General features: G+C 40.5%; 1 protein-coding gene across 1 annotated transcript in view; it reads right to left on the bottom strand.

Moving 5' to 3' along the window:
* Positions 1 to 1,963: 1,963 nt before the first annotated feature.
* fstl5 (follistatin-like 5) overlaps positions 1,964 to 23,581 on the bottom strand; it is a gene marked incomplete at its 5' end in the record, with an annotated part of 66,709 nt that continues 45,091 nt past the window's right edge. The window contains 6 exons of the mRNA XM_071542184.1: positions 1,964 to 2,703; positions 8,636 to 8,760; positions 10,556 to 10,663; positions 13,316 to 13,465; positions 19,396 to 19,514; positions 19,739 to 19,765. Of these exons, the coding sequence (XP_071398285.1) occupies positions 2,001 to 2,703; positions 8,636 to 8,760; positions 10,556 to 10,663; positions 13,316 to 13,465; positions 19,396 to 19,514; positions 19,739 to 19,765 (1,232 nt within the window). The remainder of the gene's footprint in view (positions 2,704 to 8,635; positions 8,761 to 10,555; positions 10,664 to 13,315; positions 13,466 to 19,395; positions 19,515 to 19,738; positions 19,766 to 23,581) is intronic.

Here is a 23,581-nt window from a genome sequence, read left to right as displayed (position 1 = left end):
GTTAATTACGGTTATAAATTGTGGTGTATGCTTTGCTGCAAGCTAAATTTACCAAAAGGTTGAACTTGTAGCATCTCTAAGCATGACAATTGTCAACAGGCTGCTTCATCTCAGTTCATATTTCTCAATGTACCAGAAGCTACAGCAGGTTATACTAATAAGGAAAGGAACAGAAGAAGCTGATTTTAATGGTATAGGTTTTATTGTTGGGTAAAATGACAAGCGTGTTTTCTCTACATAAATAACGATCACATGAATGAACATACAAGACATGGCTATATGGAGGTGAAAGCGGTGCAGGTGGTCACAATGCGCTGGGCACAGGATGTTGAAAATGACAGTGGTGTTGTTTTCATTTCTTAAAAAGGAGTGTGCTGATTAATCGCTCGGAAAGTGAACAGAACCCTTGAAAATCTGTACATGAATGGAACCTACTATGGTAATGGACTCACAGTTAGCCGCTATGTACAAAACACAATAGAGAAAAGGTCAGAGGTCATCAGCAGGACAGTGGGTTTTAAAGGTGGGCAAACAACAATGTGATAGAAGAAAAAAAGAAATGAAACTAAACCAAAATATACAAATAAGTCTTAACAGGAAAAACAGAGTGACTGTATATAATCTGTATACATCAAAAGTCCATACTAAATTTGAGATCAATTGAAATACAATTCCTCATTGTGTTTGTCATAGAGTGCTAGGGTGAAAATGCATAGAATGTGTCCAGCTAGGAAACAGTTTAATGTGCTCGCCAGCTATCATGTATGACAGATTCTTCTTCCAGCTATGTATCTACTGTAGTAGCATTCAAAAAGAACTGTGAGTGTCTCATATTCAAAGCTTATCTTCAAAGACCCTCTACACACTACAACCACCACAACTACCCCACTCCCCACTGAGCTAGCTCGTCATTACTTCTCATTAAAACACCCATTAGAAACACACTGTCAAACAGAGCAGACAATGCATGTTTTCCACAGTACATTCTATTGTATTCTACAATGCTTTTTTGGTCCAGGGATATTGGAATTAGGATGGGATTTTCTTCACACACGAGTGCCCTATTGACTCGTTGCTAAGGGACATTTGAATAGTTTTCATTTCACAATGCAGTGTATAAAGCTTGCACAATTTAACTAACATTGTCATTGACTTCCATTTTTTTTTCATCTTCGACTAAAAATAAAGAAATTCACATTCAAAACCTTCCAGCATTGGTTATATTTTCGGATCAAAGGTTGCCGAGCGCACAACCATAATAAACCACTCAATCTCTCCGTCTCCACTTCAAAAGGGATGGGATCACAGCAAGGGCTCGTTTTAATTAGACTTAGACGGCTCAGCGTCGGACAGACAGATAGACGAGAGACGTGGATTTGTGAGGAACCTCTCGCACCACAAATGCAGGGTCAAAGGAAGAGGTGTAATCTGCAGTCACACCGGGAATAATTACACTAATTCCTCTGATAGGGGGGGGAGTTTTCCTTGAAGGCACAGGAAAAAGTTGGGAATGGGGAAACTTAACCAACAAGGGATAATCAAGACATATGTATATATATTTTTGCCAATTCACTGAAATGCTGTAATTAATTGTTTTCAGAGATTATCTACAGTAGACCCAAACACTAAATGCAACCTAGTTTGCAACAAACTTGTGATTAACAATGCTAAGTTGCACCTATTTACGGTTTCATATCAATTGCGGCACATCATATGCCCTAAAAAATGATACCGGCAAGCAACTTCAGGTTGACTACGAGTCAAACCACCCAGTGGAAAAACAGACTTTGACTTGGCTTGAAGACAATGCCAATAAATGACTCCATCTCTTTTTTTTTTTTTTTTTTTTTTTTGGATGACGGTCCCTCATCCAATGGTCAATTTGGTTTTGGAATCAGTGGTATTTTCTATCACGCCCCCACAAAATTAAAAATCTGCAACGAAATTCAGTGCAACAGTACCTTTTAAGAAAAAACGATCATTGGGTCTTGATGTATGACCTAGGATTCCCCAACCCACACCACGACGTTGCCTTTGAGGACATCGGTGATCTCACAGTTGAGCTTGTTGAGGCGTCCGTCCAGGATGAAGAGGGACTCTCTGGACGGGGTCATGAGGTACTGTCCGAACAGTCCGCTGCCGGCCATCACCCTGTTCCTCCTGCTCCACGGCCACTCGAACGACTTGGTGGCCTCTTTCAAGCTCTTGATCATCTTGACGTTGCCGGTGCTCAGCTCCACGAACAGAGCGTCGGTTTGGCGGCTGGAGCTTCCGAACACGTTGTACTGATGGACCTCCGTGAAGGAGCGCTGGAAGGCCAGATCCGAAAGGTGCAGGTTGGTGTGGATGTCGAACGGCGCCTGGATCTCCCCCCGCACCGAGATCTTCTGGATCCTCATCAGGCCGTCGCCGTCGTCCACGGTGACCAGGTAGTGGCCGTCTGGAGACACGTACGGCGTGCCGGTGACGTCGCCATTTTGGCCGATCACAGCATCTGTCACACTGTCCAAGATGAGCTGAGGCTGGGTGGCGCCAGTGGAGTCAGGCCTGCAGTTAACAAAGTAGTAGCCGCCAAGGTGGGTGTAGGCCACAGACTTGGGGATGCAGTTATACTCCCGCAAACTGATGTTCTTCACATACGATGTAGTCTCCAGGTCAATTTTGTGGAGAACAGGCTCATTTCGATGGAGGATGATGCCAAATCTGTGGGCGATAAAAAAGAGATGTAAGTCGAAATTATATAATAATTCATTTTCCATTCATGGGAATATTGAATTGAATGACATTTGAGGCATTTAGCTGATGAGTGCAACAGTAGAGGAAGCTTAATTTCCTAAGCTTCCAAAATTATAAGCAGCCAATAGTGCAAGTGTCAGAGCAACAGCAACCTCTGACCTGATAGTAGATAACAAATATTGAGACCGTCTGCACTAGCTTCCCAGCGTTTTTGGCTGATTAAGAAAGAGCAAGAGGAAATTTCATAAATATTAAATCTGTTATCACGGAGATTAAATGATAGCCAGATGCAGATGATAACAATGCATTCTCCATATTAAAAAAAAGTCATTTCATCTTGTACTGAGTCTTAAAATCTTCTTTTTCTCAAAGCGAGCACAAAAATCTGCCAATGAACTGTGGTGATTCCTTTTGTTAGTAGGCTGAATAAATTTCTTCCAACAAGTGACAATAACTACAAATAAAGCAGCACAATCCACTCATATCAAGATAAAGTCACCTGAAATAAGAAACCACAAGCTGATTTGCACTGGGAAATCATTTCATTGGCAGAATTTGTCATTCGTGTTGAGAAAACAAAAAAAGGACCAAAGACTAAAGCGTCATACGAGATGAAATAAGTAGTTCAGATGGGCATTTTTGCAGTGTATATGTTACATTAGAAGTGCTCAATAGATTTCACAGATAAGAGTGTCTATTAGCTGTAAAATGTTGGCACTTTTGAGAAAGAGTGAATACAGGGTTTTAAGAGGGAAGGGAGGTTGAATTTAACCAATTAAAAGGCCATCTTCAGCACCCAGACAATCTTAGCATGGCAGTCGAACGTCATCTACCCAGCACTTTCCCTCTAATAGAATGATAACAGTTTTGTATGCGACCATGAATCAGTGGAGATACTACTCATTACAAAAACCTAAAGAGTCTGATAATGGCACATTGCATTCCGACAGTTCAGCAGGGGAGAAGGGGAATATGCAAGGAGCTGACAAGCCTCAATTAAATGTGAATACCAGCTGATCGATGCTGACAGGCACTTCAATCTCGCTATCATTCATCTTCTTTTATGCCATTTGAACACCAAGCTGTCTGTTCATGTGAACAGAAAATGGCTGTTTGAAAGCCATGGAGCACATTATCAGCGCTGTGAAGGGAATCATTGATCCAGAGATTGTGCTGTCCATTGGAGGCTAGGCAGGGGACTTAGGTCATAAAAGAGGAGAAGAATGACAAAAGCAGCATGGGGTTGTATGGAGCTCACTGAAAAACATGTCCATATTTATCAATAATTTCTCTTGAAACTCAAATTGAGTCTGAGAATCTTATTTTTCTTAAAACAAGTGAAACAAAATGATAAAGGGCTGAGATTATTTCACTTGTTTCCAATGCAAATCACTTTGTTTCAAGAATTTTCTTAAATCAAATGAAGTTATCTTGACACAATGGCTTTTCTGAAGATACTGTCGCTTGTTTCAAGACTTGTTTCAACTCTACTGGAGAAAAGGTGAAATTTTCTCAACCCACTGGCTATCAGATTTTTTTTAACATATCTTAAGGAAAATAAAATATTAAAACTCACTTCTAGGACCACAGATTGCCTTTTTCTCATCAGTAGGGAGACCGGGCTGAATGACTTAGACTAGTGTTACCACTCTATCCTGTCCAACATCACTGAAACTGTTTTTGCCATGGATTTTATTCAATTTTGTGTCTGTTTTGACAGATCTGTGGGCAGCGTACACCAACTGTGATGTATTGGTAACATGCTTGGGAGCTAAAGGTCAATTGTGCATTTATCCCACTATGAAAATATTATTTTCACCAACAGCTAGAATTTTTTGACGTGTGATAAAATGATAATCAAACATTGTTTGACTCTCACTGCGATATGATCACAGCTGGGTTGCATCATCAGCAGACCTGCAATGCTCTCAGCCAAACTGACAGCTGCCTTTTGTTGTTTCTACCCATGATTAATGCATTAAAGATTCTCACTGATGCTACAGTACAAGGTTCTGTAGAACTAAAGCCATTTCAAGTTTTATCATCTTATCTTTGTCAGTATGCTCAGCTTAGAAATGACTACGTCTGAACACTTAACCCCAAAGTAATGTTTGCTCTGCAGTTCAGTTAAAGATCCTCAGGGCAAAACTCGTGAACAGAAAACAAAACAATGAACGCTGCACAGTGAAAGATATCTATAACACAGCAATTCTTGTTCACCTATCCTCCAGCACCTAAACATGAAATCAACATCTAACTCTGCTTGTTTTGCCAAAAGGCAGTCTGTGCAATGATTAGAAATTTGTGAAAAATAGGCGAGGGCAGCTCAAGCTGCAGGGTAGCAGTGGTAAAAATAAGAAATAACTGTGTTTTTTGCTGACTTGCAGAGCTGCTTGACTGTAAGTCAATGTTTTTAATGAATGTCAGCCCCCAGAAGTTCCTGCATGCTATAATGTGGCTACTGGGGGAATCCCCTGTCATTAAACAATCCCAGGAAATTGCAGAATGTGTTAGTGTTCACACTGCTCATACTGTTTAGCTGTTAAATGAACTCATCTATGCTGTATTTCTGCCAACAGACAAACAGCGGCTGTGAGGATACTAGAACAATATATCACAGGCCCCTAGACAGCAGTTATTTTTTTAAATTTCCCAATATCTGCGATAACAAACAATAATTGTCGAAATATAAATACACACACACACAGATTCAACACACACACATACCAAGTATAGCTCAAGCTTTTTTGTGTACTTTAGAAGCATACTGATCCATTGTCTTACACACAGATGATGGTTTCCTTTACACGGTTAAACTTTGGGTTTGTAATAAAACTTCATGGAGGGACAGCAGAGTCTCTACAGTAGTGCCATGTCTTCCCTCTCTCAAATAATGAGTTAAGCCTGGCTTAAGACTGGCTTGGCTTTACATTCCACAGTTCAAATATTTACCTGACACTCCTATCCAAAGCAACTTACGAGTGAGTAAGTATCGGTTCACTGTCTTGCTCACAGACTCTTTGACAGGACACATAAGCACATAAGAAATCATCTTACTGTACTGGCAGATAATTTTACCAGTTTCAACAAATGTCATTATTTTGTCAGTCATTTTCGCATGAATCAAGTGAAATTTATTGAAACCAGCAAGATTATCTGCCAGTGCAGTGAGATAATTTGACTAAAAATATCATGAAATAGGCTTGATAGGTCTGGAAACAGGATAAAATCACTGGACAGCTTTCCATTTTTTGCAGTGTATTACATCATCAGTTAAAAACATGTTACTGCCCCAATAAAGTAATAATTGCCGGTTAATGTAGCTGAATTAACAGGTTTTATTACATTTTTGACCCATTTAGAGCAAAATTTGTATTACTTTTTTGACAAATTATTACATTGTCTGGCATTTATTACATTATCAGTTGTTATAAGCCATGCCATATAAAGGCTACCCTTTAATTCAGTGCACTCAGAAATCTCCAGTCAGTCTGGTCAGAGCGAACTGAGCTCCTGACCCTTGCAGTGTTAATGCTTTGCTCTACCCACTGAGCAGGAACAAGAAATCTAAAGCAGGCCATTAAATGTTCGTTTACAAAAATATCCTAGTGTGTAAGACCGAAGCTGAAATTATGCTTCATTTTGAAAAAGTATGACATGTTTTTTTCTTACACTGTAATTACCACCCAGCCATACCGATTCCAGTTAGCAGCCTGTCAAGAGACTAGCAGCTTTGCAACAAGAGAGCGTTACTGGCAAGAGTCACAACCATCAGTATGGCATCTTGCATAACTAGTGAGGTGTACGACATCAAATGGTACGTTTCTCAGATAGAATTACACATCAAATACTTGTTTTCAGCTTTCTGGTGACATCTCCATGTAAAAAAGGTAATTATGTTTATATATTTTTCTTTCATATTTTAGGAAATTGCTAATGCTCAGAATGAGCGTAATTTACAGTGAGTTCAGCAGTAGCATAAGCTTAAATTCAACAAAAATTGCAAGCAACCAACTGGTAAAAGGTGCAATTTTCAAACACAAAATTGCAAAACAACAGTGGCCACAGTTTCCTGAGATCTTCCCGGCAGGTCTAGGTGGATCTAATTACAGCTGTGCCAGCAAGCCCCCGCTCCTCCTCCTCTGCAGGAGACCGTTAACATCCTCAAATCCTCCAGCCCTCCTGCTTGCACTTGGCTTTTCCATGACTCCAGCCAAGCGTTTGGGAGGATGCCAGCTTTCTCTATCCAAGATAAGCCTGAATGTGTCAACTACTCATGACTCGTCAAAACCACGGGGGCCGAGTCGATACGCTCTGCATATGTCCGTGCTTTGTTGCTGATGAGCTAAAACGTTACAGAGGAGGTGAGCTGCTGCTATTGAGCATAAAGATTCTCTAGAGTCGGACAATTGCCCCCCCCCCCCCCCCCCCCCCCCCCCCCCCCCCACATTCCTCTCTAAAGGAATACACAGAGTTTTTTGGTCAAGTGGAGAGAGCATTGTCACCAAAGTCATCCATGTGTCCCCAAGAGATCTCTCCCTCTGGTGCTCCATGCTAACACTTTAACATACACTTTGCACGTGATTAGTTGTATCCAAAATAAGGAGACTGTTGCCTGGTCCTAACCAGACTCTTTGACTGTTTGACTGTTGGTATTGAGGAGGCAGGTGTTGTTGTGATAGGAACATTTTCTTTCTGATCCGTCTTGTCATTGTCGAGAGAGAGAAAATGTCAACAGGTGCAAATGTTACAGCTGATTCAATTTGTAACAGTTCATGTACACTGTGTGTGTACACGTCTTTTTAGAAGCAACATAAACAACCTGCTCGGCTTTCAAAACAAGGCCAAGCTGGCGTACAGCTGCCTTCACTGCTTGGTCCACATGACAGGCATCAAATCATTCACTGTGTTGCGGTACATCAGCTAAATTCCTGGTGCTTAGCAAATTAATGACGTTGCCTACCCTCGTTTGAATGACATATCTGGCAACCATTAAAACTTACTGCTCAAAGGTTGAGTGCATTCTGATTACAGCACATTGCTCAGCTCCATCCGGTTTCTAGACCGTCTCCCTCCAGCTACAGCTGGATGGGAAGTCTAGCTCACTGGACTAAGAAGACTGACCTTTTAGTTATAAAAAGCTGTCAGTGGTTATTATTATATGGTCTTTAGCTTAATACATTTTTAAAATGAAATTTAATTAACTTAATATAGCTGATGTAGCCACAGTTTATTATTTATTATGTGCTATTTCAGTTTAGCATCCACATATTCATCTGCTGCTCAGTGATTTTTAGCTGTACAGTCTCTCATCACCCACCAGATTTGGGATGAGAGACTTTCCACAGGGAAAGTAGCCCCTGCTAGTTCAAAACAGTAATTGCTTCATCATATCATATTTTCATAATCATCATTTTGTGTAAATTTGGTAAATTTGACCAATCTCCTACTCAAAACATCCAGACTTGCCTGCGTATCATCAACAATTACTTACCATTTTGCTTTTTGCTGATACAAGTTCTCATTTTCTCATTTGTCAGATAAAGATGCTTTTCACCTACTATCACTCAGCGAAGAGTTAGCATGGAGCACCAGAGCAAATGATCAACCAGGGACATATGGATGATTTTGGTTTCTATGTTCTCAACGGGCCAATCTTCCAAAAACTTGGTGTATTCCTTTAAACACACACACACACACGCACACACGCTCTCACAAACACAATGCAAAACATATCCGCTCAAATATCCAAGTAATTTAAACTAGTATTAAGTCTTAAAATCTTATTTTTCAGACAACGATTTAATTAAATCTGCCAATGGGGTGATTTTTCTTGGATGAACATTTTCCAGACACACACATACTGACACATACTGTATATACAATAAGACATACATACCTGATGTGGTTAATGATGAGGCTGGAGGCAGGAATGAAGAAGTCGTCCACCCTGTCGAAGCGCCTGCCGACCGGCTGGGTGTGAACGGTGTGGTGGGAAACTCTTCCACTGGCCTGATTGATCACCTAGTGCGTACCAAGAGGGGGGAGGGGGGGGGGGGAATTTAACATGAGCCCTGTGAGCACAGCTTGTAACTCCATATTTCATATCCCATATAACCTTACCACAAGGAATTATAAGTATACAGTTGGCTATAGACAGTATATGTACAGTATATATGTAAATACATACATGTATAAAAAAAATTGCTTTAGTTGAGGTTTGATATGAAGAGTTTCAATCCAAAATGCAATATCCACTGGTCAATAGCACCTACTCAGACAAAATGATTGCTGGCATAAAAATAAAGCACTTTACAGGCTTCTATTAATATAAAATATTGATTGACTGATGGATTTCAGGTAGCATTTATTCTTCCAAAGTGGATACATTGTTTTGAAATGAAACCCTTCAATCTTTCAACCTGCTTGCCTGCATCATTTCTGACAGAATCACAGTGGGAGGGGGAAGTGTGAGCTGATGTTGGGGCTCTCTAAATATTGTCATTCTGGGTGAAAACCTCCTAACTCCAGTTTTTGTGATTTTGATGTTTTATCTTCAACTTAAGGATTACTTGCTCCTCTGTGGGTTGAGAAAATTCTACATCCCTTGGGTTTATGAATCATGTTCAAAGCCAATTAGGTAAACTCAAAAATGCATGGTCGTTAAGGTAAAAACAAGGCTGTTTCTCTTAGGTTCTGAAAAGTTGACATTTTGGAGACACGAGGTTTTCACCCGACAAAAGCAGTATGTTTACACATGCATGGAAGCTTGCAGACATGTGCCTGTTTTTGTATGAGAGTGTGTAGGCAGGGTTTGCTTTAATTGGGCCACAAAGGAACTTGCCACAGCTAACAACCCCACATTCTGAATTTCTGTACATCCAATGACAAGCAGTAATTCAACTTTTTCTATTTGAAAAAACATTGATAACACTAGAATTGACGGGTTTGAAGACGTCTCTCAGCAGACACTAGTAATCAAACAGTAGTTTTTTTTTTATTCCCATTATACTGCATATCCTTTGATTCCATTTGTAGCAATTAACATGATCTTGAAAATGTATGGGTGTCATATTTACATCTGTGAGTATTAATTGCCCCTCATCAGGCGTGACACACAAATTAACTACAGAAAAATGAAAGCCCAGAGATGATGTAGTGATTAATGTCGCGTTCACATCATATTTGAGAAAAGTGGAAGAGCAGGATGACACATTGCTGCTACAACTTGGAGGCGTTCATTTGTATTACTCGAAACGGCCACATCCAAGATGCCGATCGTAAGGTGAATTGTTGTGTTGTTATGAACAAGTTGCTTTAAAATCAACTGTAAACAAACTGCAGCAGATATTGCTCACTTTTGGTGAGTAGAATTGATAGTATCAGTGTGAATATAACTGATAATTTAGATTTTTATTATCTTTTACTATCTTTTTATGACTGCTGACATCTGTAGATTCACTGGAGTATTCGCCTTGACAAACTTACACAACTTGTGACGCCCAGTTGGAGATATCAGAGCCTCCAAAAAATCCCCACAATCCTACTTGTAATTACCACTAGGATTGATATGAACCATTTTTCCCAGTTGGCAGCTGGTACTTACTGTAAATCCGACATGATGTGAACACGACATAAGACCCCCATTTCTGGAGACACATGAACCCCTGCTGGCCCGGGATCAAATCCTGAGAACCATCTCTCCTGTGTCTAACCTCCTTTGTCTCCTTCTCTGCCTTTCTATTGTCTCAATAAAGATAGATTAGAATGCAATAAACAATGAATTATATTGAAATTGGCGTAATTGTAATTGCGTTACCTGGAGAGTGGGGAAGTTCTTCTCCATGTCTCCCCAGCTGAGCACCCACACCTGGTCGTGGGATTTGTCATAGTGGAGCTTCACAGGATAAGGGTCGGTACTGACCGTCTGGAAGGACACACATAACCAAAGCACACCAAGCCTTTAAAGATGACAGGGCCACAGAATAACAATTCAAGTCAATCTAGACCGCGCTTTTGAAGAGATCCCCTTTGATGTGCAGTGGTAATGCATTTGAAAACTTTCCTGCAGACGGATGCATTGGGGTTGACAGGAGAAAGTCGTCTTTTAACAAGGCAGACTGGAGGTGTGTTTTTTATGTATGAGGTGTTTAGGTATTGAGCTGCATTTCAAATCAAGTGCTGACAGACACAATTGCTATACCACACTGAAGTAATTGCTTTCAATCTGTATCCATTCCTTGACACCTGGCTGCAATATTCCAAGTCAGAACAACAGATGAGTCACATGTGACAGTGAAGTGCTTCTCATGCATTATGTCCACCTGAGTGCAGATTGACAGCAAGCTCAAAGGAAAGGGGAACGCAATGCATGCAGTAGCTTTTACATCAAGTGCACCAAAAAAGCAATCATCTGCTTTCAAGAAAATTGTTGCAATCCTTTATCCCCCAAATCCCCGTAGACTGCAAGCTTACTTTCTATAATGTTGTGTTTGTTTTGATGAAATCCTAATAGCATTGTTTACCTGGGTAAAATATATAGTATTACTGTGAGAGTAAACAGCTCCTGAGAGGTTTATTGCAGCCGAGATGAGAATATCTGTTGAATCCTAACTAATCTCTGAGCATGTAGTCACCGGAGAAAACAGGTGTTCATGTTGTTTTTTCCTCCTTTAAATAACAACTTCTCTCAGGCTGAGGTGGATTAACAAGATCCTCAGCCAATATGCTCTTGTAACTTCAGCAGTGACAGTCGATCTGTCAGAAATGAACCAACAGGAAGCACTGTGGCTATTTCAAGGATTTGTCATGCATGCTTTGAAATGAATTGGTTACAACATCCAAAAACCAATCTGGTTATTAAAAAATGTTCACTGTGCATTTAATTGGCTACAAGTATCAACATGCAGTTTGCTCATTATTATTACTTTATACATGTCAATCTGAAACTAATAATTCAATGTGAAAATGGAAAGCAGGGAAACCAAGAGCAGCACTCTCATTGCTTACTATTTGTGATGGCAGACAGGTTCAGGTGGTTAATTAGCAACTGCTAATGTAATGCAATGAAGCTAAACCTCCAGGCGAAGGAATAATGAGCATGTGACAGTCTCTGGGACAACAACCTGCTTACCAGCAGGTCCCTGAGAGCCTTGTGAGCTGTAAACAGCCACCATGATGTCAGGAGCATCTGCAGGGATCTGAGCGACCCGGGATTAACCTGACACACCCAGAAACCCAGTGACACTGATGATTTAACTGAATTGTTGTTCACTGGCGAATGTGTTGTAGGCTGTGTTGTTCACTGTGGTGTAAGATGTGCGCTGTGTTCTGGGCCAGCCTTGCAAGCTGAAATTCCCCCAGGAAAAATAAATTGCAGGGTGGCAGAGCCTTCTAGGGATTGCCTCTTACACTGTCTATGAAGAAAAGTGTAGGACTTGCCATGTTACAATATCTATGAAAGCTTGGCAGGTTAAGGCATCTATGAAGAGGTGGGTCTAGGGGTCACCAGGTTACCGCATCGGAGAAGAGGCTAAGTCTAGGGCTTGCCAGCTGCAGTATATATGAAAGAGGTCAGGTGGGGGGTTAGCGGTGGAATTGAAGGTGAGAAGGCTCATCTTGAAGCTGAAAAAACTATATCTGACAGATTGTCAGCTCAAGTGGAACAGAGCAGGGGTGATACGCTGCCAGGGCTTCGGACAAGAGAGAAACAGATTTCTTCATATAGTACTGTAGAACCCAACCCAGATGGGTCACATGAGACAAAGCCCTGTAATCTGTAATCAAACAAATCTGTACCAGTTTTCATCCTGTTGTATGGGTTTTGTTATCATGTCTTATTTTTTTATTTTACTGTCTTATTATTTGTTTGTTTTTTTGTACTTTTATAATATTGCTCCGTGGTCTGCAAAACCCTTTGTCACGCTGTTTTGAAAAAGTATCACACAGTACACCAACAAAGTGTATTATTATTCAAGTAGAAAATTAAAAGTCCACGCATTCCTTATGTACTAGCTGTTTCCACAAAGAAAAACCAAAAACACAAGTTTGGATGAAAGTTTGAGCACGTCCAAGCCCAATGCTCTCAGATAATTGAATTTCTGGATGAAGGACAATGTATTGTATCAAAATGAATCCTGAGTCGAATGGGACATTTTGATGAAAAGAATGTGTCCTTCATTCAGCAAAATCAATCAAAGCAAATACCCATATCTAGTGATGAATTATCGACAGCTCTTGCGAAATATGTCATGTTCTATCAACTTAGGGACATTATGGTTTTCTGACATGACACTGGGAGAAATAATTCAAATAAAAAGAATAGAAAAAAAAAAAGAGAAGAAAATAAATATTTCTATTTTACAATTGCAACCTTGAGCTTTGTTGGGAAAGATGGAATGAGACTTTCCGTTCCCTGGGAGAGAACCTTCACTTTTACAAAGGCACAAACTAAAGATTATTTGACTTTATTTTCCTGGTCTGTGTGCGAAATTGTTAACACTTTTCACAGAACACACTATGGTTGTGTGGGTGTCAAAATGGACATGAACTCGGTTTTCCAATTTGGTCTGAAAATTACCTGGACAGCCTTCTGAGACTGGATGTCAACTATGAGCACTCGGCCCAAGGTTGGCTGTGTCACATAAATAAACTTGTCCTTGACGTTGACCGCTGATGACCACACACACCTCTGGACCGCCTCTCCTGCTGAGTTGGGGCACACCTCCTCCTGAAAAACACAAACACACACACACATACAAATACACCGTTAATTGATTGTTTTTCATAACACAGGGAAATATGTCTCATTAAAAACCAATTATCTCCACCCCAATCATTATTCTGCGTTGTTTACTACTTGTAGTCTTATCACCTATCCTGATGTGAGCTGTGTTATCTTGGCAACTTAGATAAATGAGCTCTGCTAGGTCCTGCAAAATCTCTGTAATCGCTCCCATTTGTCCGCGCATAATCCACAGAACAAAGCCTGCAGACGATCTGTAGCTGTTTAGCTTCCAGTCCTGGCAGCGCTCGCCATCCTGGGCACATGGGAGCCTTAACCGGCCTTCTGTCCCCGGAGCTTTCTTCCCCCCTGGCCCCTCCCCAGCCCTCCAAGCCTCCAGGCTCAACCCAGTCGTCTGTTCCAGACTCTGTGGTACGATTTAGGGAGCTGTTGGCTGGCGAGGATGAATGGAGGGCTTCGGCATGGAAGCATGAACTCTTTCTCCCACATTCACCGTCACAGAGGCAGTGACAGGCGTCTGCCCACATGCCAGCTTCTCTCAGTTAAAGGGGCATTAATTAATCTATGACCTTTATCAGCCTCTATTGGCAAACAGTAGGAATAGCAACAACTACTACAGCCCCTGGTACAGCGCCCCCGTCCGTCAACAGACAACACTGCAATAACAGTCCACCTTAACAAGTCATTTAATCTTCAGCCTTCAAATGTTCAATTTTATTTTTCTTAAACCAAGACAAAAATTCCACTAATGAGGTGAGATAACCCCACTTGTTTCCAATGCAGTTTCACTTGTTTCAGGAATATTCTAGAAATGAATGTCAATAACTGGAAACAAGTCAGAATAAGGCAGATCACTGCACTACTATCAAGTAAATGACACTTGATTCTACAAAATTCTTGAAACAAGTTGATTTGCATTGGAAACAAGTGAAATCATCTAACCCCATCGGCAGATTTTGTCACTTATTTTTTAGAAATTGTGATTTTAGGAGAATAGACTAAATCAGATGGAGATGTTTTGCAGTGCAGTCGGCTAGCGAATTAGAGCAGAGATCCAGCAGAAACATCTAGTAAGGCAGTGATATATCAAGATGCAAAATAATGTAGTAATAATGCTGTTTGGTCATTTGATTTTCTGGCTTGAGAATGAGGCTGAAATGTGTTGCAGCACCGGACGCTCGCTCGTAGCACCGTCCTCCATTGAGTGTGGGCTGGAAAGTGAGTTTTGCAAGCCAGAAATTGCTGCACCTGGCAAAGCAATCATTAAGTCATTGGTATTGATCAACAACCATATCAAACCCCAGCAGATATATTATGGTCATTTTGTGCTATGGGGCAGTAAATGTCTCACTTATTGCACCTTTAAGAGGTGTGAAATCCAACATCTGATGCCCAGCTGAGGGTGTGAATGGAGGAGGCAATAATCTTCCCGTGTGTTTGTGTGTGTTGTGTATGTGTCTACATCTGTGTGTGTGTGTGTGGGTGGGTGGGTGTATAGCATGTGTGTGATTTATGTTGTAACTGACAGCTTCCGAAGACAGCAAAGATGTGGTTTTTTTTTTCTATGGAAATGCCTACACTGTCATCCAGGAAGGAGCTTTAGATGCAGTACTGTATATATTTTTCATGGAATCAGTAAACAGCCTTACTGCATCTCATGTTGATAGTGCTCCTGTCACACAGCAATACACAGGACTGGAGCCATGCCAGTATGCCTGACTTTACAGTATATCTTGAACAGAAACTTTAAATATTACAGAGAAATATTTTTTGAAAGGGATTCAACTCTTGGCACTTGTGAATAATGACATTTAAAGACCTGTGCTGAGAAATATGAGGTTTCTGATATTCTCCGGTTAAGCCACTTGATGATTTGTAGTGCTAATATATTTGCGAGACAACATCAGTGGTCTTTGGGGAGCAAAGCAGTAGAAAACAGCGAAGCAGCCACATCCAAAGTGTCAAAAAGAGGAACTTTATAAACAGTGGAAAAACTAGACTCACTTACTTCTATGCTCCCATGGTGTATATAAAAGGTTTCATTACAAAATGTTATTGTAATATTTTATTTTACCTGATGTTCATGTCTGAGCATTTAAACATTTACAAATATGCAGGATTTGATGTTGCAATCCTTTATGCCATAATCCAAGGTGTGCATTCATACAAAAGCACAATTTAGATCTCAAAATAATGAAGTATTAACCCACAAATGGTGACTACAGAGCACACCAGGCTACGCTGTAAAAAACACATAGATGGTTCCACCTTATAAAATGTTTCAATTTTGTAGGTAAATGGATCAAGATAGTTAACGACGTGCACACACAAACAACTGGAATCTGAAATCCATCAGGAATACAATATTTCAATACAGATGAATCTGCCCACAAAAACATATTTTGTGATCAAAACTGATTTGTAACCTATAATGTGTTTTCCATTCATTCCAGTAATCACTTTGGCAGTAGGTGCCACATATTTAACATGGTGGATAACTCAACTGGAATGAAACTTTTCAGAACTAATATCACGTTGTTTAAATGTTGCCTCACCAGAGATGAAACAAACACAAAATACATTCCATATATATACCAACAAACATATATATATAGCCAGAACAAATATATACATATAGCCAGAATTCCCTCCTTATGGAAGGTTCATATGAAAGAATTGTCTAACCACAAACACCACAGCATTATGCTTTATGTGCTGTGGACACTGCATTTTGTCCATTTTACCTGGACAAAGCATTATTCAAAATATTCCTGGCAGGGAGAAAAAGACTAGCTTTTAAATTGTCCTTGGATGAAGAGGGAAGCTTCATAAAAATGGGGATGCTTCCTGGAGTGGCCTCACTGCAATTGTGCATCACACTGTTTTCCCTGATACTGTGTGCATCACAGCAAAACACTCTATATTGTAGTTAAGAATAATGGATTGGCTGACACATCACCATAAACAAATCAATCAATGCTCATCTGCGATGGAGAAAACGTGAGCGCCATGCTGGGAGCAGGCTGAGCTCTGAGCTCATGTGTTCACACACAGCATTCCCCCAACACGGCATTGGTACAGGCATCACAGCGCTCACAATGATTGATATCCTAATACAAACACACCTCTCAGAGGAATGCTGGCTGATTGTTGTGCATTCATGGCATTGCTTTATGTATAACCATCCAATCAGCACAGGGTCTTGGATGAAAGGCGGCTCAGAGGAAAGCGTCCATTTGAGAACACATGTAAATCTAACAGGTATCTATCAGCTACCTGCTTTGAATATTTTGTCGCTTGAAAGCTTCAGTGATAAACGGCAATTCAATGAGGAGCCTGGTTCTAAGGAGTCCGCTGGGAGCTGTAACCCCCTGCGACAGACTGTGGTCTGTCAGTGAATCAAATGTCAGACTAGCTGAACACTGTCAGGTAGCCCCTGTGTCCACCGAGCTTCTCTTTTTTTTTTTTAGCTAGCAACACTAAACAGACGAATGTGGGTTGTGCTGGGCATGGCTCCTGCTGTTGCTTTGTGACTATTGAAAACCATTTTGAAGTGCAGTGCTCTTTTGCTAAAAGTTGAAATATGTTTAACTTCCAGCACTCAGGATTCTGAATACCAAAAACCTGCCAAGTTCTCTGCGCTGTCGGGAATGCAGAACAATTTGTCCATTCTATTGAAAAAAAGGAGAAAAAGAAGCCAGTACTGGCAAGAGCTTGTAGAAACATAGTCTTATTGCCAGTGACAGGGGGAGACCATGACATCGCTATTTGTCATGTAAGTGAGTAAGTAAACTTTATTTATATAGTGAACAAACGGAACAAACAAAAACACAAAGAGACCAAAAGAACATTAAATAATAAAGTGCTTACGATAAAAATGGGTTTTTAAAAGCTTCTTAAAACCTGTAACAGTCTCTGCAGTTTTAATATCTAGGGGGAGGCAGTTCCATAGCGTGGCAGCAATGACTGAAAAGGAACAATCTATTATGTATTAATATGATGCTCAAAGTTCATGTGTTGGTCAAACATGACTCCTAAAGTTTTGGAAGTGGGCTTGTGGACTGATACACTGCTGGATGTAACTGGAAATATGATTTCTAAAATCAGGACTTCTGCTTTGTCAGTGTTAAGTGAAATTATTTGACATCCAGTCCTTTATAGTTGTTAAGCAGTCCAGCAAGGAGGACATCCTACTAAGGTCATTTGGCTTGACTGACAGATACAGCTGTGTATTGTCTGCATAGCAATCATAAGAAATACATTTAAAATGGGCAATTAAGGGGAGGGGAGGTATATACAAAGAGAACAAGATGGGACCAAGGATTGAGCCCTGGGGCACACCGTAGGTTAGTGGGACATATTCACCAAAAGATCTATTGAACAGATATGAAGAAATTCATATCAAGGAGAATAGACTGATCAATAGTGTCAAAAACAGTGCTGAGATCCATCAAAATATCATTAGAGACCTTGAGAAGAGCATTTTCAGTACTATATTTCTGGTGAAAACTTGACTAGAATTTCTCAAAAATGTTACTGTTTACCAGCACCCCTAGGAGTTTCTTGGCAACTTTCTCAAGGATTTTGGATATGAAAGGAAGTTTGGATACATTGTAGGTGTGTAATTCTGGGAGAAAGATGGATCAAGGCTCAGGTTTTTTAAGAGCAGCTGAATGACTGCTTGTTTAAAATAAGAACTATGGGAGATATTTACAACAGAAAGTTGGTATTGGCCTATTGCACCGAGCATCTCTTTAAGGAGGGAAGTAGGCACAATGTCAAGGGGACTGGGGGAAAGTCTCATTTGGGACACAGTGTCCATGAGGTCTTGTAATGAAACTGGACTAAATTGACTCAAAAGAGTATTACGGACAGAACAGTCGACCTCTGAGGTAGAGGAAGGCAGAGTCTTAGACCTAATATTCACTGCCTAATATCCACCTAATATTGGACCTAATATCTACCATGTAGGTGTTTGTGCACATGTAAAACTGAGTGCAAAATATATGGTTGATTTGAATATTGATCATTCACAATGAAGCTGGTCATTCATAAATGCAGTCATATCTCTGCTAGCCTACCTGTAACTGACACAGGGACAACAGCCTTGTGTGCTGTCCAAATGTCCTTGAGCAAGACACTTGCTCACTTACTGTAAGACACAACGAATAAGAATGCCAGCTAAACGAAAAAAAAAAAAAAAAAAAAAAAATATATATATATATATATATATATATATATATATATATATATATCAATATTGATTGCTTCCAGTATCTCTAGAGCCTAACTCATGTTCAAGTCTTGCCCGACAAGGGCGGTTTAGATTAAATGACTGGTCTTCATTAAATGTTTGCCGTCCAGTTGGGAGGCAATGCACATGCACGTATGAAAAAGATGGGGTGTCATACACATGAAGACGAGGGATCACACGCTACGACATTTTGTCATTCCAAAACATTTTCCCATTTGTCCAGAGCAGCTAACTTTAAATACAATTACAGAATAGGTGTTGTATCGTTTCTCACTTCATGATAGAAAAGCTAAAGCCTCCCATGAACTAAACTCCCATTGACTGTTGCCAGGATCACTCTCATATTTCATTGTTGGCGAGTTTTGGACCGCTTCACACTACATGAGCCCAGCCAGACTGGGCACAACAAAGTAAAACAAATCTTGTCGGGCTCCGGCTGATCTGGAGTCATTGGAAGGGTCAGAGTCTCCAGTCTTAAGCACATTCACACTACAGGATAATCTACGCTGACCGTCAGGCCCAAGTGCCCACCCAACCCCAGCTTCGACTCACCCTAACAGTCAGGATGGTCTTGTCAGACTTAGAATGGCCGCTAAAATCATCTAGTGTAACTTAGCCTTTAATCATTGAGACTGAATGTGTCTTTTTCTGGACCACTCACCTCTAGAGCCAGCAGCTTCTCACTGGGCTTAATGTGTCGCTGTATCTCACATGCCACTGGCTGAATGACTTTTATACCGTCTTCATAAAACACATAGAACATGTTGCCAATTCCAAGACCTGGGGGACAAAAACAGTCTGGTTACATTCCTGAAACAGGCTTTGAGACTGTACAGTATACAAACAACTGCAACAGAAATAAGCCTACAGCAGTGTTAGCCATTTTCATAACATCAAATCATTTCACCACTCTCGAACATCACAGTTCAATAATCACATTGCAAAAAATTCAATTAACTCTGTTTAATGTATCTTGTAATATAGCAGAAGCAGTCCACACGTACCTTCCTCTCGCCACAAAATGTTTGCTACTGTGAAAGAGAAAAAAAGAAGAGCACGGTTGAAAATAAATGCAAGAATCAATAGGGTCCCTTTGTGAGAGCTAACACCCTAACACTAACACCTATTGAGGCAAAGAGGAAAGCAAAGCGCATGAATGTTTTATGGAAACTGTCTCTCTGACACCCAGTGCAACAACAATCAATAGAGCCCTCTGCTTGGAAATAATTTGGTACCAAATACCGGAGAGAGGAGTGCAGTCAACAAACTACAACTGTGGGAGAATTGTTTGTGATTTTTAGTTGGTGCAGCCCAAGCAATTTATGCGCATAATATTGAAATGAGCCCCACAAAACCTTAGACATTAGGTAATCGTCCATCGATAGGAGTTTTATGGATTAGCAGCAGGTAGCCGTCTTAGACACCCATGAGCAGTCCACAGGTTTCAGGCTCAGATGACTATCATAAGTCATTAGGAGGGATTAGTGTGCTCCCACTTCAGTAGTGAAACCAGTTTTGGCTCATGAAACTGAGGTAATTTCTCATTAAATTCACTTAGAGGTGACTAATGATATGGAATGTGAAATGAAAGCCACATAACACCCTGAGTGCTTTAATGGGTGACCTAAAACACAGACCCGCTGTAGGGCTCTCGAATCATCCACCGGGCACTCAGAGGAGAGATGTGCCGCTTGAAATTATATGCTGATTAAAAGAAACACAAAAGCGGCATCGCGATGAGTGCGAAAACCTAGAGCAATAATACAGATATGGAAGTTATTTTCTATGCAAATAACAGACCAAATTCTGCTATTCAACCATCCTTATCCACCATCCCCCTCATCCCCAGCGCCAGCCCCACTATACCCCCCCCCCCTTTTAACTGTGACCTTCTCTCTCATTGTTCATCTGTCCCCAGTCTTCCTCTGCTTCCATTCCATCTTCCATTTTCAGGCATTTTCAGTCTGCAAACCAATCTCCACCCCAATTCACATCCGATTCTAATCTCGCCTCTATTGCAATGCTCATTCCCTCAGCCTCTGCCGGGGTGGACGGAGACGGAGAGAAAGGAAAGAGAGACAAAGACAACTAGACACCACAGTGCCGTTAGTCAGCCTTAATCTTTCAAAAATGCTTTGTCGAGTGTTTCCTGTGCACTCTTGCATACCTTTTAGTTCATTAAAAAGTTACACAAGAGGAGTGGTCTAGATAGCGGGATAAGAGAAAGGAAAGAAAGGACAAAAAAAACAGAAAAGAAAAACAATACACTTTATTTGAGATGTGCCAAAAAATGGAAAATGGAGAAAATGGAAAAGAGGAGTTGTGAGATGAGATCTTGTGTGCCCCGGTCTTTTCCAATAGCCCACAGTATTGATGCTATTCATCACTTGGCAGAAAGACTGTGGCTGTTCTGCGCATACGAGGGACCCATACATCAACTTCGTCATCCATATAACAAAACAAGCCGTGTGCCACTTTAGGCGGTGAGTTCACTCTCTCTGGCCATAATAACTGTGTTTCCAATGGGCTCCAAACATCGAGAGTGCCACATTCACCGGCCAGCCCGGACTCTGCAGTTCTTTCCCTTCAGCAAGGTTACATACACTCAATTTGTTTACAAGAGTGCACTGCTGCGACAGTGGGCCAAACAGCCCTTGGTGGTGAGCATAGTGACATGGTGGAAGACAGGGACTGCATTTTATAAGTAGACTCAGGCCCAGGCACTAATTGGGTCACAGCAGATGCAAATGAATAACGTAGCTCAGGATGACTGCCTTGGGTGTCTAACTTTCTCCTGCTCTATCTATGGATTATCCACAGAGTTGCTTGGCAACACTGGCCCGTACTGTATAGCGCTTAAGTTATGTTGTAATTATAACTACACAAACACTTTATTGTTGACAAACTGCAACAGTTGCGCAAAGCTGAGTGCCCCCTCACTGCTGTGGTCAATAATAATTGTGTTAGTACAGTACCACTGAAAGCGAAAAAAAGCGCCTTTCTTTCTTTCTTTCTTTCTTTCTTTCTTTCTTCCTTCTTGTGGTGTACCTGCAGAACAGTACACCACTAATATTTAAGATGTACCAACAGCCATTTACATCCAGGCCTGGATGAAGACTCCTCAAGACCCCCTGCCTTGACCCGTCAGATCCTGTATGTACATCTGGCCATCAGGAGAAATTTTTCAACACCAATAGCAGCTGCAATACTTTCTAAAATGCTACCTTTCCAATGCCTTTCTTACGGTGGCCGAGAGAGCTCAACGCACTGCAACTTAAGAAAACACATGCAAATAGACAAAACACAAGCAAATTAAGAAAAAATGCAACAACAAATGCGCTGCAAATACACACAACACAACCAAATACACAAATGCGCTGCAAACACTCACAACACAACCAAATAGACAAACGCACTGCATGTAGCACAGACGATAACGGATCTGTTTCCAGGGGACACAAAAAAGTGATGAACCCGGCTGGGACACGCTTGTTGTTCAATGCTTTGTGACTTTTGAAGTTATTGAAGTTGGCTACTCGTGGTGTTGGAAAATGAGCTAAAATGTAATTTTTTTTGGTTTATTTTAACATTGTGATCGCATGATTCAGATATTATTGCAGATATCGTGTTTTGTCTATTTGCATGTGTTTTCTTAAGTTGCAGTGCGTTGAGCTCTCTCGGCCACCGTACTTTCTCTTTCTTTATTCTCTGTGTAACACTGGTGCATACAATTAACTTTTTCTGATCAAAACCAGACCATACTCAATTGACTTTCTCAACAAAAAACCTTCCTGTTAGGGCCAGTAGCAAACTCAAAAATCCAGTACTTTAAATCATTTTGATACCTTTCAATGCCTTAACATTAGAAAGGCCAGTGGATTTTGGGGGTCTAAGAGAAGCTCCACAAACCATCAACTGAAAGGGGTTAAGTGTAATTATAAGTCGTATTTCCTGTGTGATTTTGAATTTCTTTTTTTTTTTTTATGTAACTAGTTTGTACAGAAAAGTGATCTAGGAAATGTCATGAAAGCTGAGATATTGATTCTAATTCAAAACAGCCACCAACAGATGATGATTCGGCTTTGCTAATGTTAAAGTCAATACTCATCAAAAAAAACAAAACAGTATGGTACTGATGGGTATCAGTTTCAATACCCAGCATTAGTCCCTCAACACCCTTTATCTGAAGTGTCACCTGGTGATCAAGTCTCCTTTGTGATAGATATATTTTACTCATCCTTTACACACCAATTTCTTCAGATTTTGTAACAGCTTTTTTGGTGGTTGCTTTTAGCAGCTTCCTGCTGCATATTTGAGACAGCTTGAAGATTGAGGGCTAACTTCAATAGAAACTCCCCAGCCTATTTAAAGTGAGGCCGAGTAAGGAAGCCTTCAAAAAAGGAGTGACTGCACTAGAATTAGAGCTGGAAGCCTGTGGAGGACTGAAGAAGTATATCATCTCTTTAAGAGGGAAAGTATTCAAAGACTTAATCCTTGGAGAAAAATCCCTGAGAGTTTCAAAAGTACAAGTTACTGGAGAGAACTTGAAATATCCATTGGAAAAAATAAAACATCTCTCTAACTACCCATATTTGTGCCTCATCAGTAAAAAAAACAACTGCTATGCGAGACATGATAGTGATAAAGAATTGGACATGAACCTGGAACACCTACTATCATGTAAATGGCTGCTATGTTCTTCTTTTCCATAATATGGTTTTGTAACTTTTTTGCTAATGTACAATATATCATTGCAGGATAGGAAACAATGCAAGGTGCCCCATGTTAGCTTTACAAGCAGAGGAGAATGGGCTGAATAAATCTGTATTATCCTTTAAATAACTTTA

The sequence above is a fragment of the Centroberyx affinis genome, unplaced genomic scaffold (assembly GCF_046629955.1).
Source record: "Centroberyx affinis isolate AG114_WGS23_722 - 3 ecotype Tasmania unplaced genomic scaffold, CSIRO-AGI_Caff_v1 ptg000226l_1, whole genome shotgun sequence".
Lineage (NCBI taxonomy): Eukaryota > Metazoa > Chordata > Actinopteri > Beryciformes > Berycidae > Centroberyx > Centroberyx affinis.
Note: the sequence above shows the minus strand (reverse complement) of the source record. Positions and strands in the feature narration are given on the sequence as shown.